The 17,810-nt window shown below is 44.8% G+C and overlaps 1 protein-coding gene across 1 annotated transcript; it reads left to right on the top strand.

Annotated features, from left to right (window-relative positions):
- The first annotated feature begins 3,652 nt into the window (after positions 1 to 3,652).
- Positions 3,653 to 16,258, top strand: CCNH (cyclin H). Its single transcript, XM_072139433.1, has 9 exons — positions 3,653 to 3,849; positions 4,911 to 5,033; positions 7,882 to 7,955; positions 9,668 to 9,878; positions 10,375 to 10,538; positions 11,411 to 11,481; positions 12,224 to 12,335; positions 14,130 to 14,190; positions 16,115 to 16,258. Exons 1-9 carry the CDS (start codon positions 3,733 to 3,735, stop codon positions 16,151 to 16,153), a joined length of 972 nt encoding a protein of 323 aa, XP_071995534.1. The 5' UTR covers positions 3,653 to 3,732; the 3' UTR covers positions 16,154 to 16,258.
- The last annotated feature ends 1,552 nt before the right edge of the window (positions 16,259 to 17,810 follow it).

The raw sequence follows: 17,810 nt of genomic DNA, 5'->3' as shown, positions 1-17,810 counted from the left end.
ATAGTCGTTGTGCCTCCACAGAGTAGCAAATAGATGCAGTGCTCGCTGTACAACAGCCAAATCACAGTGGCGCCTTTTAATCAATAGTAACAGTGACCCATTTTAGCCAATAGTTACAGTGCCCCAGTTTAGCCAAATAATCAGCCTTTTCTGTAGCCCCTTCCTTATAGTGCCCTTTATGCACACTTAAGAAGACCAATCCAATTGTAATTAGAAGTAGTTGAATTACTAAATAAAGACAATTTCAGAGGCTCAGGGAAACGCTAAACATTTTAATTTCAATTCCAGAAGCAGCAATTGACATAATTTTTTGGATATAAATTCTTTTAATAACACATAATAAGTAATTAAGAATATTGGGCTTGTGGACCATGAAGATGTTTTATTTGTTGATTACAATATGTGTCCAGCCGATTATGTGACAGCGAGTAAATGGCTGAGAGCAGAGAAAACCGAGGTAATTAACAGAATGGTTTCTGTGGAATCACACAATTTATAATACCGCATGACTACGTACATAGAGAACAATCAGGATTTTATTTTTCAGTTATGCATAAAATCCAATTTCTAACATGAAATTTACAATCATTTATATGAGGGCAGAATTTGTGACTTTGAATTATTACCGTTAAAAGGATTTGCACTTTAAAGTGACTGTCCCCCTTAGGAGAAATTCTGCAGCTCTCTGCTGGCCTTGATGGGCATAAACTAGGCCTGTTCCTGTTGACCAAGCCTCCTGTTACCCAAGTGGAGTCACGTTGCAAGTGGAGTCATGCACAGCATTATATACTTCTATGCCTTGCTGGCTTTATATCTGGCTTTAACACTGCTGCCAAACAGGTTAACTGTAGCATGTCTGGGAGCCCTGCTCCGGCATTAAAAAAATTTCACTGTCTGGAAAAGTTCTGCCTGCGCCTAACCAGCGGGAAGTATCCAAGCACCGCCCCCGAGTGGTGAGAAAGAGCACTGCAGCCGACTAGCCTAAAGAGGGACCATCTTGGATTTCTCTGCATGCTGTATCCTGAACTGCTAGCGAGCTGTACATCCGCTGAAGTGAAGAACCAAGTGCAGTATGGCCTGCCCAGGAAAACCAGGCACCTCCGTCTGCTGCATTGTTTGCTGAAATATTAATCACAGGTCTAAAAGGGCGGACCCTCATAGCCATCTTCTCTGGCTGGGATTCCACCTCTGCAGAGGACCCTCTCCACTATTGGTGCCCTGGTTCCTTATGGAGAGCTTCTGTTTGTGGTTTTGGGGTCTGCCACTGCCAGTCCAAGAGGCAGGGAAATTTGTGCTCCTCTGGGGTCCATCAACCATGAAGGCTATCTTAACCCCTTAGAGACCAACCATACAGGTTTCTACGTCGGTCGCTAAGGAGCCATAGGCTAGACCAACGAGTTTCTCTGTCAGCCTAACCTAACCCCTGTGCAGAGAAGAGCGGTGCCCCAGCTGTCTATAGTCAAATGGGACCCTGCTCTGTTAACCCGTCCCAACCCGTTCCATCACAACATTGACCGCAGGATCAGTGTACATGCAGAGGGAGGGGGCTCCCTCCCTCTCCTCCCGGTATCCTCCGATGCGATCGCGGGGTGCCGTCTTCTTAGCCAGGCAGCCTGGGACCTAATGAAGGTCCTCGCATCTGCCATCGGCACATGCCTACTCGGTCCAGCCCCTAGCATCTGCAAAAGCTGATACTTCTAATGCACTGCAATACATGGTTATTGCAGTGCATTAGTATGAACTAGTGATCACAAGATCACTAGTTCATATGATAGTAATGTAAAAATAAAAAAGGGAAAAAACATAAAAATAAAACAATAATAATATAAAAGGTGGAAAAAAGTTAAAAAACACAACATGTTAGGTATCACCGTGTCCCAAGATATAAAAACAGTTATTCCTGGCGGTGAACCCCGAAAAATCTGGAAAATAGAGAACGGAATGACTGGCACCACCCTCTCCACAATCGGACAACAAAGCCCAAGTCCAGCAGATGCAGCTGCACGTGTGATCTGACGCAACACCAGTCCCACTGTAGGGTGCACATAGAGCTTGACAGCAATCCACAATCCCATGAAAGGAAGAAAAGACGGCACTCACCACCGTAGGGTTTAGTATTCACTTTATTGTAGTTCCTGTGAACTTCCCTACAATAAAGTGACTACTGAACCCTACGTTGGCGAGTGCCGTCTTTTCTTCCGTTACGGAAAAATGCGCTCAAATGTCCGAATCCACACTATTTTGCCATTTTGCAACACATAAAAAACATAATAAAAAGTGATCTAAAGGTCGCACAGTCCTCAATATGGTAGCAATGAAAACATCAGCTCATCCCAGAAATAATGATACCTTAGCCAACTCCGTACTCCTAGTTATTGGCGTAAAGGTAATATGGTATGGTAAAGGTAAAATCTCTTCTGATTTGGTGATCCAGCAAAACAGGACAGTGACACCCAAACACTTTGTCAAGTTAAAAGTTTCTTCTTGCTTTATTTCAGGACCATATCCAAAATTATAATATTCCACGTAACAGCTTCATAAAAAACGTATCACAGTAGCTAGCAACGCGTTTCAAACGCACAATGCGTCCTTCCTCATGGTTGTATCATACAGGTGTCACTGTCCTGTTTTGCTGGATCACCAAATAAGAAGAAATTTTGCTACTTTCTCGGGTCCAGGAGGGATCTACAGCACGGACCTCGACCCACCTTGCTATGAATTCGTGAGCAGACTTTTTTTCTTACCTTTTTGCATGACGTAATGGTAAAGGTAATAATTCTTTGGGGTACATAAGTTATTATTTTTTTTATAAAATCTATTAACACCTAATAAAACCTGTATACATTTGGTATCCCTGTGATTGTATTGAACCAAATAATATATTAGAGATGCCATTTGGAATGTACAGTGAAAGACGTAAAAACAGAGCCCACAAAAAAATGGCACAAATGCATTTTTTTGTCAATTTTACCACATTTTGAATTGTATTTCCACTTCCCGATGGTATATAAAATACCGTCACTAGGAAGTACAATATGTTAGGCAGAAAATAAGCCCTCATACAGCTCTGTACATGGAAAAATAAAAAAGTAGGGAGTGATAAACAGAAAGTAAAATGGAAAGTGGCAAGGGGTTAAAATTCCCTACTGCTCCATTCAATCTATGGAACTTCTGGAGATTGAATGGGGCTGGGGGAGGATTATGGGAGACATATTTGGTGGGGGTCTTTTTTAAACCTTGTTTTCTCCAGATGGAGACAGTGCCCCCTTATCTTTTGATTTGATTTAATCTGGAATAACTTTCCACCCTATTTTTGGCATGTAGTCTTCTGCTGTACAGTAGCTCTACAGTGTTCACACGTGCAGCTGGTGATCAGGATACATAATGCCAAAAAAGTGGATTTAAAAAAAACTAAAAAAAACCCTAAATTAAAATGGAAGTCTCCTTTCACGATCCATCCCTAAGTTCTTTATTATTGACTACATAAAAAACCTGACCAGCCCCTGCACGTGTGAACATTCCCCTAAGAGCCACAGCCATAGACTTCTGTACTAAATCTTCCTCCATAGTCTCATTTACTGCACATTTTAAGATGAATCAAATAAAGTTCATTGAAAAAAACCATCTCAGTGGACTCAAGGGGGGAGGGGCGCTGGTGACGTCAGCGTTACGTGTGCAAGAAGCGCCTGCAGTTGTGGTGACGCGCAATGCGCGCGACTGAAAAGCGACAACATGTATCATAACAGCACGCAGAGAAGGTTCTGGACCTTCCCCAGCGAGGACGAGCTGCAGCGGCTCAGGGTCCAGGCGAATAGCCGCTGCAGGGCGAGGATACGAGCTGCGGGGCAGGTGGGGTGTAGCGGGGGTTGTGTGCAACCAACTAGTGTTAACAGTTAACTGTTCACAGTGACCAATCAGGGAGCAGATGTTAGTTTCTTGTGATGGAAATAAAAGCAGTCATCTGATTGGTTGCTCTAGTTTTCCTGTGCTGTATGTGTCTGGGTGTATAATAATTCTTACGTATATCCTGTCTCTATGACGAAGATTATATATGACGTCATAGGGTCATGTGATGGGGTCACATGAAACTCAGGTGGTGAATAAAAGTTATAAAGAAAGGGGCCGTGGGGATATTTTTAGGGTTTATTTCCATGGGATAGTGCCACAAATGTCCAATAGTGGTTGACACCTGAGAAGTGACGGCACCTTCTGTGTCATGTGATCAGTGGCTCCTGTGTTGTGTCACGTGACTGACGGCTTTCATGCTGTAGATGTAGCAGTGGTCATGTGACGCTCAGATTCCGGCTGGATAGGATTTGTGTATCCGCTCTCCTCTCATTGAGCAGGAGAGGAGGAACAGCAGCCACTCGCTATCTCGTGTCCTTGGTGAAATGACCTGAGTGGTGTGGGGAGGGGACGCCTCTCATCACATGACCTTTCTGCAGGCTTTGTGTGGAGTGTCAGTGAGGGATTGCGCCAAGCAGAGAGTGGGTAAGGTGTTCCTACAGTCCCAGACTCTTCCTGCCAGTCTTGCTGGGCATAAGTAATAAGTCTGAAGTGACCGACCCTCTTAAACCACTAAAAGTGACTCGGCTCAGACAAAATGACTCTTCTCTGCTCATTTTCAAACGTAAACAGGTGAAATTGAAACGGGTGAGATTTCACATAAAAATGATTTCTAGAAAGGCCATTTTATACCCTACCTGCTGCTATTTTAATGGGGTAATTACTAGTGACAGTGATTAGGTATCCTGTGAATAGGTCATGATTTTCAGGAAGATAAAAACAAAAACAGATTTCTTTAACCATGTAAACGCCATCATCATTGTTTTATCATTCCTCTACATTTCTGTTGAGCCTCCTGTCTGGTGCACGTCCAGTGATCTCTCTTTTCCATGTTGTATCTGCAGGCTCATCTGTGTGATATATTTAACCTGGACCCCCCTGAGGAATTGACCATTTGTAAATATTATGAGAAGAAGCTGCTGGATTTCTGCAATGCCTTTAAACCTGCCATGCCCAAATCTGTGCTGGTGAGTAGGACCGGGCTTAGAGGTGGTATCCCCTGATGTGTATGATCCTGAGAACCGGGAGCCCCTGGCTCAGGGCTCAGCACAATAGAGAGGACCTCATGCTGCCTGCAGTTTGACTCATGGATGAACAATAGAAATATCACATGTAGAGATGGGCCGACCCAAACTTTAGATTCAGTGTCCTCTGTTTGGAAGCCGCCACGTAACCTGGATATGTTGCTTGATGGACTGCAGAGCAGCTGATCAGGCAGCTTTTATACCCCTAGCAACTAGGCATGGCTGTGATTGGCCTGGAGTGTCCACTAGGTGTCCACATGCAACATGTCTGAGTTAGGCCCCTTCCACACTAGCGAGTGTGATGCGATGAACTCGCATCACACTCGCAACGCAAGCTGCTGGGAACGCACGGCCCGAACCCTGCACCGCGGGAGTGAACTCAGCATGTCAGTTCACTCCCGCGGTGCAGGGTTCGGGCCGTGCGTTCCCGGCAGCTTGCGTTGCGAGTGTGATGCGAGTTCATCGCATCACACTCGCTAGTGTGGAAGGGGCCTTAGGCAGAGCTGCCGAACAGGAGGATAAGTAAAAATACTCCTCTTAGCATTTTGGAGGAGTATTTTTAGCCGACAAGGAGTACACACCATAGAAATGCATAGGTTATTGTCCCAAGGTCCATCCCCGTACGCTAGTGCTGCGTTTGTAAATGCAGTGCCAGCAGTATGTGTGACCACACCCTTACGGATCACATATGTGTTTCAGCTGAAACATGTATGTGATCGCACAAAGCTGGACTTGAGTTTATAAACACAAGTCAACTGGAATGTGTGTAAGCAGCCTAAATTGTATTACCTTTACCCTGTGACCATATAACTAGTGATGCAATAGTAAACATAGGCAAGAAGACTATCCTTGTCAGCTAATGGCTCTCACTTTTTCTACCTTTTTTTTTTTTTTTTGCCGAAATCCTTGTGGAGTAGGGGAGCATGTGTTGCTGGAGTCCGTTCGGCACATTTACTAAGAACAGTGCAGTCTGTACCATGTGGAGTTGCCTGTGTAATGTGCAGAAGGCACAGGGTGAAGACACACGTGGCGTTTTTATGCCGGTTTTAGTAAAGCGTTTTCAGATAGCAAAAAAAACCGCATGCGTTGAAAATGCACTAACTAAAAACGGCCCAAAAACGGCTTAAAAGCGCCACGTGTCTTCACCCACAGGGTACATGATTTCTGACGCACGCTCTTCATGAATCTGGTGCCCCCTGCACTTCCTCAACGCAGTGCACCACTTTTTTTTCTGGTGCACTTGATGATAAATCTGGCGCCCTGTTCAGTGCAGAAATTTGTGTCATGTGAAGAGTAGTGCAACCACACCACAACACAGTAGTGTGCAACACTAATGTGGCGCAGACTCTTCTTAAATACCTGCGCAAGCAGTTTGCACCTAATAGAATGTGCAAACAGAATGTCCGACAGAAAACTGGTTCATTGCCCTTCATAAATGTGCTTCAGTATATTTACACAAACGCACAGACATGTATCCAATATGCTTACATATATATTAAGTGACATGTGTACAAAATCCATACGTAAGATATTTTGACATGTGTTCTCCACATTGTAGTCACATGTAAGGAGGATGGCAGAGATGAATGACAGGACACAGGGCTCTGCAGCTTACCAGATGCAGTTATTGACCATCTATTACAATGCATTGGCCTCTGTGCCCTGCAGTCCTGTCATCAGAGCTGGCAGTGCCCCCGGTGACGAGGAGGGCAGCTGAGGGAGCTTCTGCACAAATTGTTGCTCCTCTGCCATGATGATCGCTGATGCTGAGCTCCGTGTGTGAGGGAGAGGTAGAAGCAGGACCACGGACTCAGCTCTGCACACTTGGCCTTTACCCCGACCTCCAGTAAATCACCTCCCGTGGCTGTAGGGACATGACGGCGGCAGCTTGTCCGGGGGAGGGGAGGAACGAGGGCAGCTAGTGCCATACAGCAGCGTGGAGCAGGGTTTGCTTGGGCTGGAGGACAGTACAGGGCCAGGTGATAGTAGCAGGATGGGAGCTGGCAAATAGCTTATTTTTACCTGGTTTTGCAGTACTGTGGAGCAGATGAGCGTGTGTAGCTAAAGTCTGTCAGCTGCACAAATTGATGAAACATGTGCAGACTCCAGTGTACTAGTAATATACACACAAGCACTCGGGCCTGTACACAGTGTCGCCCCCTGTGGCAGTGCCCAGTGACAGGGATGTCGGCCTCAGGTTGTCAGCAATGTCCGGACCAGACATCGCACAGTAATCTTTGGACCCTGTGAGGATTCCCCCCGTCACCCTCTCCCTCATATTCCCGAGGTTTACACTTACTGGAAGGAAGTAGTGGGGATCCCGCCCAGCACCCGCCGGCTCTCCCATGCAGAGCCTGACTAAACCATCCGCGACACTATGCTGCAGGGAGATACACAGACCCGACCAATCTACTGGCGATACTTTACAACCAATAAAAAAGCCCCTTACATGCTGCTTAATACTGGCAGCATAAAGGAGCTTTGCTATTGCTCTGCTGAGCCGTGCCCGTGTGATCACAGTAAAACTCTCCTCTACGATTGCAGCGCGCTACACTGCTTATCGAGCACTTTACAGGGAATAATTCCCAAGCGTACTTTTAAGCATGGCAATTATTCTGGGGAGTAATGGCGCCTCATCATGCGTCTATGACGCTTGGTGAGGCGTTAATGCGACCTCTGAGGATACCCAACCTAAAGTACGGGTCTGCTCATCATACACATGGAGCCAAAAATTGTGAAGAATACAGACTATCATGGTAAAACTCATTTTTGTTCTTTTTCATGTTTGCAGGGAACAGCCTGTATGTACTTCAAACGCTTTTACCTCAATAATTCTGTCATGGAGCATCATCCACGTATAATAATGTAAGTGCTGATTGTCCGCTGCTTGTATATTCCAGTGATACAGTGTACCTGTGACATCCGACTGAAATAAACCAGCACCCTGGTGCCCATCACGCACTGACTGTGTGACACCACTTTTCTCCAGTCAACAAGCCCAATGTTATCACTAGGGAAGAAACGCCCACTCATATTACAGGCAGTAATTACAGGCATATTACAGCCCGACTTAAGGACACCTGAGTTACAGGTGACCCCTAGTTACAGACAACCCCTAATTCCTTTATTTATATAGTGCACACAGATTACACAGCGCTGCACAGAGCTTGCCATATCAGTCCCTGTCCCCATGGGGCTCACAATCTAATCAACCTATCAATATGTTTTGGAGTGTGGGAGGAAACCGGAGGAAACCCACACAAACACGGATAGAAATGCAAGAAGTTGACCCAGGCTTTAATGTTAACCACCAAGCCACCGTGCTGCCCTAGTTCAGAGGGACCTCTCTGCGCACTGTGACCTGTGGTGAGGCTCTCTGGATGCTTTACTTTAGTCCCAGGCTGCAATGATTACATGTAAGGTGTCTGTAATGAATCCTATTGTCACAGGGAGAAAAAAAATGTTGCCTGGAGCTACAATCGTAAAATAAACCTATTCCGACTAACGTACAAATTCAACTTAAGAACAAATCCAAAAAACCTATCTTCTATGTAACCCGGGGACTGCCTGTATTCCAATGCATGACATCACCTAGCAATTCAGTCCTTCTTTTAAAGCTGCACCATTCCCCCAATTCTAACCCTCAGTTACTTGCACAAGGAGTATTGTAATTTCTTCTTGTGCTGTGATGTACACTCACCGGCCACTTTATTAGGTACACCTGTCCAACTGCTCGTTAACACTTAATTTCTAATCAGCCCATCACATGGCGGCAACTCAGTGCATTTAGGCATGTAGACATGGTCGAGACAATCTCCTGCAGTTCAAACCGAGCATCAGTATGGGGAAGAAAGGTGATTTGATGCCTTTGAACGTGGCATGGTTGATGGTGCCAGAAGGGCTGGTCTGAGTATTTCAGAAACTGCTGATCTACTGGGATTTTCACACACAACCATCTTTAGGGTTTACAGAGAATGGTCCGAAAAAGAAAAAACATCCAGTGAGCGTAAAGCTGGAATCATCTCAGACTGGTTTCTTGAACATGACAATGAGGTCACTGTACTCAAATGGCCTCCACAGTCATCAGATCTCAATCCAATAGAGCATCTTTGGGATGTGGTGGAACGGGAGATTCACATCATGGATGTGCAGCCGACAAATCTTCGGCAACTGTGTGATGCCATCATGTCAATATGGACCAAAATCTCTGAGGAATGCTTCCAGCACCTTGTTGTATCTATGCCACGAAGAATTGAGGCAGTTCTGAAGGCAAAAGGGGGTCCAACCCGTTACTAGCATGGTGTACCTAATAAAGTGGCCGGTGAGTGTATTTTTCTATGAGATGCCGAAGCCTGGGAATAAACAAGAACAATTGCCTGACCCTTAGAAGCTCTAAGTAATGAATGTACAGTAATGCACATACACAGTAATGCGGATCCTAGAATATACACTTCGTTTTCAAGGTTTGGAGACAAAAAGAACACACACCTTATTTGACCATATTATTGACTTCATTTGTATAACTAAAGTCATTTATTTAGCCATTAGCTAAATTTTGATTATTCTGCGTTTTATAGGTTAACGGCTGCTTTTCTGGCTTGTAAAGTGGATGAGTTCAATGTATCCAGCGTCCAATTTGTGGGTAACCTGCCAGAAGACCCCGCAACACAAGAAAATATCCTTGAACAAATCTTGGAATATGAATTGCTGCTTATCCAACAGCTCAATTTTCACCTCATAGTGCACAACCCATATCGACCATTTGAAGGATATTTAATTGATATGAAGGTAATAACACTTGTTGCATATTTTAGCAATTATTTTTCATTACTCGGTAGATTACATTCAAAACAACTCTTGCCCAAAAAGTATTTTGCAGTGATGACCTTGCATACACCGAACACATGACCACTGAACCTGACCTCTGACTTTGGTGATGATGCTGACATGTCCAGTACATGACCTCTGAGGCAGCTGATTGGGTGTCTCTTTTATGTGAATATGACATCATCAGAGCTGGCTTGTAGGACATTTAAAGGCTGCGTAACTATGTTACATCATTATTTGATAGTCTCTTGCACTCACATCTTTGATTTTTTTTTTTACAAGTCCTTAAAACAAACTCCAGTTCAGTTGAAACTCTAGGATGTCATGTGGTGGTGCAGAAGACAGAACGTCATGTTGTGTAATTGGGATGTTTGTCTCCCATTTTAAATCGGACCTACTTTGGCCTGTTTGATTAACAGTCTTTAGACTAATTACTTCTTTTCTTTTTTCTTTGTAGACTCGATACAAATTGCTTGAAAATCCAGAAATTTTAAGAAAAAATGCAGATGACTTCTTGCACCGTGTTGCACTGACTGATGCCTGCCTGCTGTTCACACCATCCATAATAGCTCTGACGGCCGTCTTATCCAGTGCATCCAGGGCAGGAATAAACATGGAAAGGTACAAGGAAAATCATCATTTGGAATTATTTGGCCAGTTGCATCATATACCTGTTCCACTTACAGAGAACCTGGACCCAGGGCAGTAACGTGAGGCAGTTGGTGCACTCGAAGAACTGCTATTCCTGGCTGTCCAAAACCTTCCTTTTCCAATGTTACCCCATACTTCTCACTAAAGACACCTTATAGTGGGCTCAGTCAGGGTTCAAAGTAATCCCACAAAAACATCCAACACTCTATATACCACAACCACAAGATGATTCTCACAGGATCAATCTCCTGCTCATTAGATGGAAATGGTAGTGGTATAGGCAGGAATAGTAAGCACAGTGGCTTAATGGTTTGCATTACAGCCTTGCAGCGATGGGGTCCTGGGTGCATGTCCCAGGGTCAACATCTGCAAAGAGTTTGTATGTTCTCTCTCTGTTTGTGTGGGTTTACTATGGGTCCTCCAGTTTCCTCCCACACTCCAAAACATCCTGGTAGGTTGATTAGATTGTGAGCCCCATTGGGGACAGGGACTGATTTGGCAAGATCTGTGCAGCGCTGCGTAATCTGTGTGCGCTATATAAATTAACAGAAATGGCACAAACACAATTTGTCAGAATTGGCACAAATAATATAGATATGAGATTTTGTATTGCTGAGGATTCGGGGCTCTCAGGTACTTTGTGCAGTAATGAAAGGCCTGCCCTTGGCTTCATCTGTGTACTGCTCATATATCTGACCCCTGTAGGTACCTTATTGCCTACCATCTTTTCTTACATAATACTAAAATAGGGAGATCTTTAGAATCCACTGTCATTTTGCTGGTTTAATGACCGTTTCCCTTCATTGACCCAAATCAATACGTTTTATGCTTTTGTTTTCCAGTTACTTATTGGAGTGTCTGTCATTAAAGGAGAATCGAGAAACCATGTCACATTTACTGGATGGAATGAGACGTACGTTACGTTTTTTTCCCAATGTTTACTCTTGCATTTATATTAATGGATCAGTATTGTCGTATTCCGGTTCATGGACCAATTAGAAAGAAGTCCTGCTTAGTACATTTATGATAAGACTGCACAGTCATTGTCATCCCTCATAGCTCACATTAAGTAATTATGCATTTCATGTAGAGTATAAGTCTTTGCACAAAGCTGCTATGGTGTTCTAGCTCAGTCCTGTGAAGAACGAGGTAAAGTACAGACCCCATAGATGATTAGTGCACAAATCTATACAGGAAGTCTCTGGGTTACATACAAGATAGGTTCTGCATGTTTGCTCTTAAGTTGCATTTGTATGTAAGTGTACGGAAATGTATATTTGATCATTGTAACCCCAGACCAAATTTTTTTTTTTTTTTTTGTTTTTTTTTTTGGTCTCTATGACTTTTGAATTTGAAAAAAATGTTGGGTTGTCATAAGAACCAGGAGTAACAATAAATCTTCATTACAGACACTTCTGATAACTGTTACAGCTGTTTATTGTAGCCTAGGACTAAAGTACAGTAAATTACCAAAATCCAGAGGTCTGTTTGTAACTAGGGGTCGTCTGTAAGTCGGTTGTTCTTAATTAACCGCCTGTTATGTACCCTTATGCCCCCAGTCCTGAATTTTTTTTTTTTTTTTAAATCAAAAAGGACTATTTTATTGAATGCTGGAAAGTCTAGAGATCACAAAGACTTTCATTAATTGGTTTCAGGACTGAAGATATTAGTGTCGAAATATGAATCTGCGAGGCCCGAAGAAGTCACAGTAATTGAGAAAAAATTGGAAAAGTGTCACAGCTCTGATGTTTCCGTTTCTGGGAATGTGTAAGTTGGAAAATTAATCCTTTTGTGTATGGATGTCTTGGTGATTGGGTACGTTATATGTGTGTACAAAGAATATAACTTGCTGTGGTATTCAATCTGGTCTCCCTATGAGTCAAAAACAAGCTGCTTTTAAAGCTGGTCATGAGGCACGTCATGTGAAAGAACAGTGATGACCAACCTTTTGTGCTCTGTAAGTCAAAATTAATTAAAGCATAATTCAGGTTATGTGTCACTTCTAGAATAACCCAGGGTTAGCTGTCTCTGCTGGGGAGTTCTCTTCCCCCAGTATTGCTGAGAGGTAACTGTGGGGAGTATACAGCCAGGCAGCCCCCCCCCCCCCCCCAATGTAGTATACAGCCAGGCAGCCCCCCCCCCCCCAATGTAGTATACAGCCAGGCAGCCCCCCCCCCCCCCAATGTAGTATACAGCCAGGCAGCCCCCCCCCCCCCAATGTAGTATACAGCCAGGCAGCCCCCCCCCCAATGTAGTATAAAGCCAGGCAGCCCCCCCCCCCCCCAATGTAGTATACAGCCAGGCAGCCCCCCCCCCAATGTAGTATACAGCCAGGCAGCCCCCCCCCAATGTAGTATACAGCCAGGCAGCGCCCCCCCCCCCCCAATGTAGTATAAAGCCAGGCAGCCCCCCCCCCCCCAATGTAGTATACAGCCAGGCAGCCCCCCCCCCCAATGTAGTATACAGCCAGGCAGCCCCCCCCCCAATGTAGTATACAGCCAGGCAGCCCCCCCCCCCCAATATAGTATACAGCCGGGCAGCCCCCCCCCCCAATATAGTATACAGCCAGGCAGCCCCCCCCCCCCCCAATATAGTATACAGCCAGGCAGCCCCCCCCCCCCCCAATATAGTATACAGCCGGGCAGCCCCCCCCAATATAGTATACAGCCGGGCAGCCCCCCCCCAATGTAGTATACAGCCGGGCAGCCCCCCCCCCCAATGTAGTATACAGCCGGGCAGCCCCCCCCCCCAATGTAGTATACAGCCAGGCAGCCCCCCCCCCCCCCCAAATGTAGTATACAGCCAGGCAACCCCCCCCCCCCCCCAATGTAGTATACAGCCAGGCAATCCCCCTCCCCCCCAAATGTAGTATACAGCCAGGCAATCCCCCTCCCCCCCAAATGTAGTATACAGCCAGCCAATGCATCTCATCCCACAATAAATAAGCCCTCTCAAGGCCAAATTAGTGGAAAAACAAATATTTTATAGCTTACTTTGCTCATCTCGTAGAGCAAAAGTGTCTACTGCACGACTCTCCTTCCCTTCTCCCCCCGCCGTGCACCCATACAACAAGCACCAGGAATGTGGAACTATGTGCACTATAATGTCGCTTTTTTTGTGAAAGTATCTATTCTAGTATCTGTGCAACACTACTGCTGGGATGACTCTCGTATCCCCATGTAGTCATTGCTGCCACATTTATCAATGACTTAAGTCCTTTTTAGTCAGTTTTGTAAAAAGTTCTAAAAAAGGGTCTCTTGATCAAAAATGGTGCTAATCCCCACAGCACTGTGTTAGTCTGTGATATCTGTCCCGAAACACGGGGCCAAAGCTAAAGTAGACCTGGAATTCTTCTGCCTTCTCGCAGGACACCACACGGCGGCCCCCTGACCTTCATAGTTATTACGCATCTTGTAGCAGCCAGGGGACTGAGAATCTTCTCTTGTATGAATGCCCAGATCTCTTTTGTACTGATATTGTGAGAATCGTCCCCAATGAAGCTCTACTTAAAATATTGATCCAAGTCCAAATGTTTTTTTTTTTTTTTAATATATTTTTTAGGAGAAAAAGAAAAGGTTATGAAGATGATGGGTATCTTTCCAAGAAGCCCAAAACAGAAGAGGTATGTAAAATCAATCTACAAACTTAGGATGTTATGTTGCTGCAGGGGGTTTTTTTGTGCATTTTTGCCTGTTGTGATGTTTTGTTTTCCTGCATCATGTCCTATCATACAAACGCCATGTAGAAGGGGCCGATGAGGATCGGAGAAATGTATAGACTTTCTTCCAAAAAAAATACATAGTCACCATTGTCTTTTGGTATTGCAGCTAACCCTAAAGTGGGGTAGAATCTCATCCTTCAGGTTGCATCTGGGCTTGTGGTTCTGTGATCTACAGAACTGGACATACACACAGATAACAAATTGAGTGGGACCTGGATCATTCGATCTGAAAGAAGAGATCCATATCTTTAACCCTCTAACGCATTATGGTGGACATGTACAGTATGTCATAATGCAGTCAAGGAGGTATAAACAGGGCTCACGGAGCGAGTCCCTGAGTCCCCTTCATACAACACAGTGGGTGTAAGCTGAATTATGCAGCCAACATGCACTGCTGAAGTCTGTGATCAGTGTTGGCACCCATTGCAGCTAAGCATTGCATTAACTATTTACCTTCTGTTAGGTAAATGCGGACTACACATGGGCGCCACCATCTTGGATGGGATCGTTGCTCCCTGTGACTTATTCCAATGGCAGCCTGGAATCTGTATGGGATTCCAGGACCCGTCAATGGGTAGGGTCTATCACAGTGTAGTATATGGTAAGAGCAATCAGACCCCTTAGATTTAAAGGAGACTAGGGGGCCTAAAAAGTAGTAAAAAAAATTATTGCCTTCTCTCCCTAGAACTAATACAAAAATAAAACAAAATTATACACAGGGGGGGGGGGGGGGGTCGCAAAGTACCAGAAGCAAAATATAAACCAGATATTCCCAAAGATGAACCCTGTCAAGTAAAATGGCGCCAAAATGTCCGAAATTCCACTTTTTTGCCATTTTGCTAAAAAAGTTTTAGAAAAAATGGTCAAAAGGTCCTAAAATCCCCAAAATGGTAGCAATGAAAAGGTCATCGAGTTTCCCAATTAATCTTACACAACTCTAAGCAGTAGTATGAAAAAGATATTGGTGTCCGTATAGGGCAAAATGAAGAAACGGTCTGTACAAAAGGTTTTAATTAAAATCTACTAAAACATAATTAAACCTATATGAATTTGATATTGCGCAAATGCGTTGTTCTCTACAATTTCGTCGCATCTGGAATTTTTTTTCCAGCTTCCCAGTAACTGGCATGGAATATGAAATGCCATCACTTAGAAGTACAATTTGTTACAGCTATGTAACCCAAAAAATCTAAAGTCTAAACAGGGGAGTGAAAATGGTAATGCTAGGAACGAAAATAGCCTGGTCCTAAAAGGGGTTTACATGACTCCAAAGGTGTTGTCTATTGTTCTCTGTAGTACAGTACATGTCACTCTACGGGAACCAGGGTGCACATATAGGGTGCTGATCGGGTATATAGAGAAAACATACATTTGGCACACCCCTGTGTTCGATGCCAATTTAGAAGTTATGTTTTTAGAATGTTGCAGGACTACGGCTCTGGCGTCTTTACTGCTTTTTCCTGCTGCCTCCTTTCTGAAGCTTTGATAACGCTCTAGTTTTTCTCATTTTGTGCCTCACAATCAGTGTTTGAAGATGGTCCCAGCGTGGACAGAAACGTTACTTGTTTTGGATTTAATGGAGCATAAGGGTAGGAGTGCCAAATGTATATAACACATCTCTACTGCACTATAGAACCTGATGTAGGTATCCGAGGTGATTCACCCTTTGGCCTCATTCATGTTCATTTGCATAAGATGGTAATAATTATTTGTTAATGGGTAAACGGGTGAGATTTTACCAGTGTTTTGGATATTTGATCCCCTATGAGAGGGCTGCAGGTGTAATGGGGTAAATGCAGCATGTGACAGTCTCATTCTCTTGTAGGAGGAGTGGAGCGATGAGGATCTCGTGGGCTCCCTCTAGTGTCGTCATCGCTTTGTACAAGTTAATTGTATATTTACTGTTTTTGTTTATACGTTTTACATATTTTGTAATGCACTAAAATAAAGCTGTATCAGTTTTGTTGTACTCGTGTTTTTGATTTGTATTTTCTTTTGTACTCAAACACGTAAAGCCTTCAAAGTTTTTCTAAACTTTTCTAAAGGTCATGAACAAACCTAAGAAAATTACATAGCAACTGTGTCTGAGGGAGAAAATAAGATGCATCTAGCCCCCCCCCCCCATGCTCCCCTGCAGCGCTCTCCTAATTGTTTAATGACATTGAAATGTACTTGGTGGTAACATATTACTTGGAGAGAATGTGGTTGGAGTGAATTTGGGACACAGACACAGGAATATAGCATCACTTCTACCATGAATGATAAGAAAATTGCCACAGTCCCAGTGCCTGGATTTCCATAACGTCCCCCATGACGGCCCACTAGGAGGATGACCCTTGACCTCTGTAGGGACAGGAAGCAGAGAGGTTAAAAGCCTCCCCCCCACATCCTCCCGCCAGTGTCTTCCTGTCCCTACAGGGGTCAGGTCAAGAGAGGGTCTCTCTCCTCCTAGGGGGGGGGGGGACGTTTTTAAAAAAAAAAAAAAAAAAAACGGAGAAGGATCTCCATACTTACCAACCTTACCTGGGGTTACGCCGACTGCGGTCCAAGTTCCCCTCCGGACAGATCCTCGGTTAGCCCGGCGGCTGCGGGCTCTCCCTGGACGGTAACATCGTTCCGGCTGGCGTCCTCTCCGGCGGGCTGGTCCACCAGACTCTCGCGCGGACGCAGGGAACTACGTTTCCCAGAATTCCCCCTGTTCGATGACGACTTCCGGTCGCGACCGGAAGTGACCGCGGACCGGGCGCGGGACGCAGTGGAGGCCACCGGCAGGGGGATGGGCTCCCCATGAAGGTATTTAAATCCTCAAAAGCGGGTAGTCAGTTGGTCTGAGGTCTATGACTTGTTTCTTCTTGGCTGGCCGTCCCAGACATCGTAATGGCTGATGAGGCAGACTTGGGCCTACTCCACCCCCCGGTGCACGTGAGTGGTGCTGTATGGCAACATATACAATTGTTTTTTGTTGTGAGCTCCAAGTCATTGTCTCCTTGCCTTCCTTCCCTAGGAGCAAGTTTCTAAGGGGAAAGGCAAGGAAGAGAAATCAGGAAAGTCTGAAAAGAGTAGAGAAAAGCCTGAAAAAAGCAGGATTCCTGTTAAAAAATGCAGTATGTGCTTCCGTACACTACTAGAAGGCTATAAGAAACCGATCTGCAAACCCTGTATCGATGAATTCATGCGGGAGGAGAAAACGTCTTTTATGGACGAGCTTAAGTCCTTTATAGACGAGAAAGTGGTTTCTTCAGTGGCGGCGGCTACGCAGGGAGCCCCCCCACGTAAGAAAGCTCGGATAGTATCGGCTTCCTCCTCAGAGGAAGAAGAGGGATGCATTTCAGACTCTCCTTCCTGCTCTCTGGCGGGAGACCAGGATCATCAGGATCGTGAGCAGGCAACATGCTCCCGCTACTTATTCCAAAATGAGGATCTGGATGATCTTCTGAAAGCTATGCGAGATACATTGAACCTCGAGGACGAGGAACCCCCTCTTTCTCGCGAAGATGAACTATTTGGGGGACTCAAAGCCA

Source organism: Engystomops pustulosus, chromosome 1 (genome assembly GCF_040894005.1).
Source record: "Engystomops pustulosus chromosome 1, aEngPut4.maternal, whole genome shotgun sequence".
NCBI classification, from domain to species: domain Eukaryota; kingdom Metazoa; phylum Chordata; class Amphibia; order Anura; family Leptodactylidae; genus Engystomops; species Engystomops pustulosus.
Note: the sequence above shows the minus strand (reverse complement) of the source record. Positions and strands in the feature narration are given on the sequence as shown.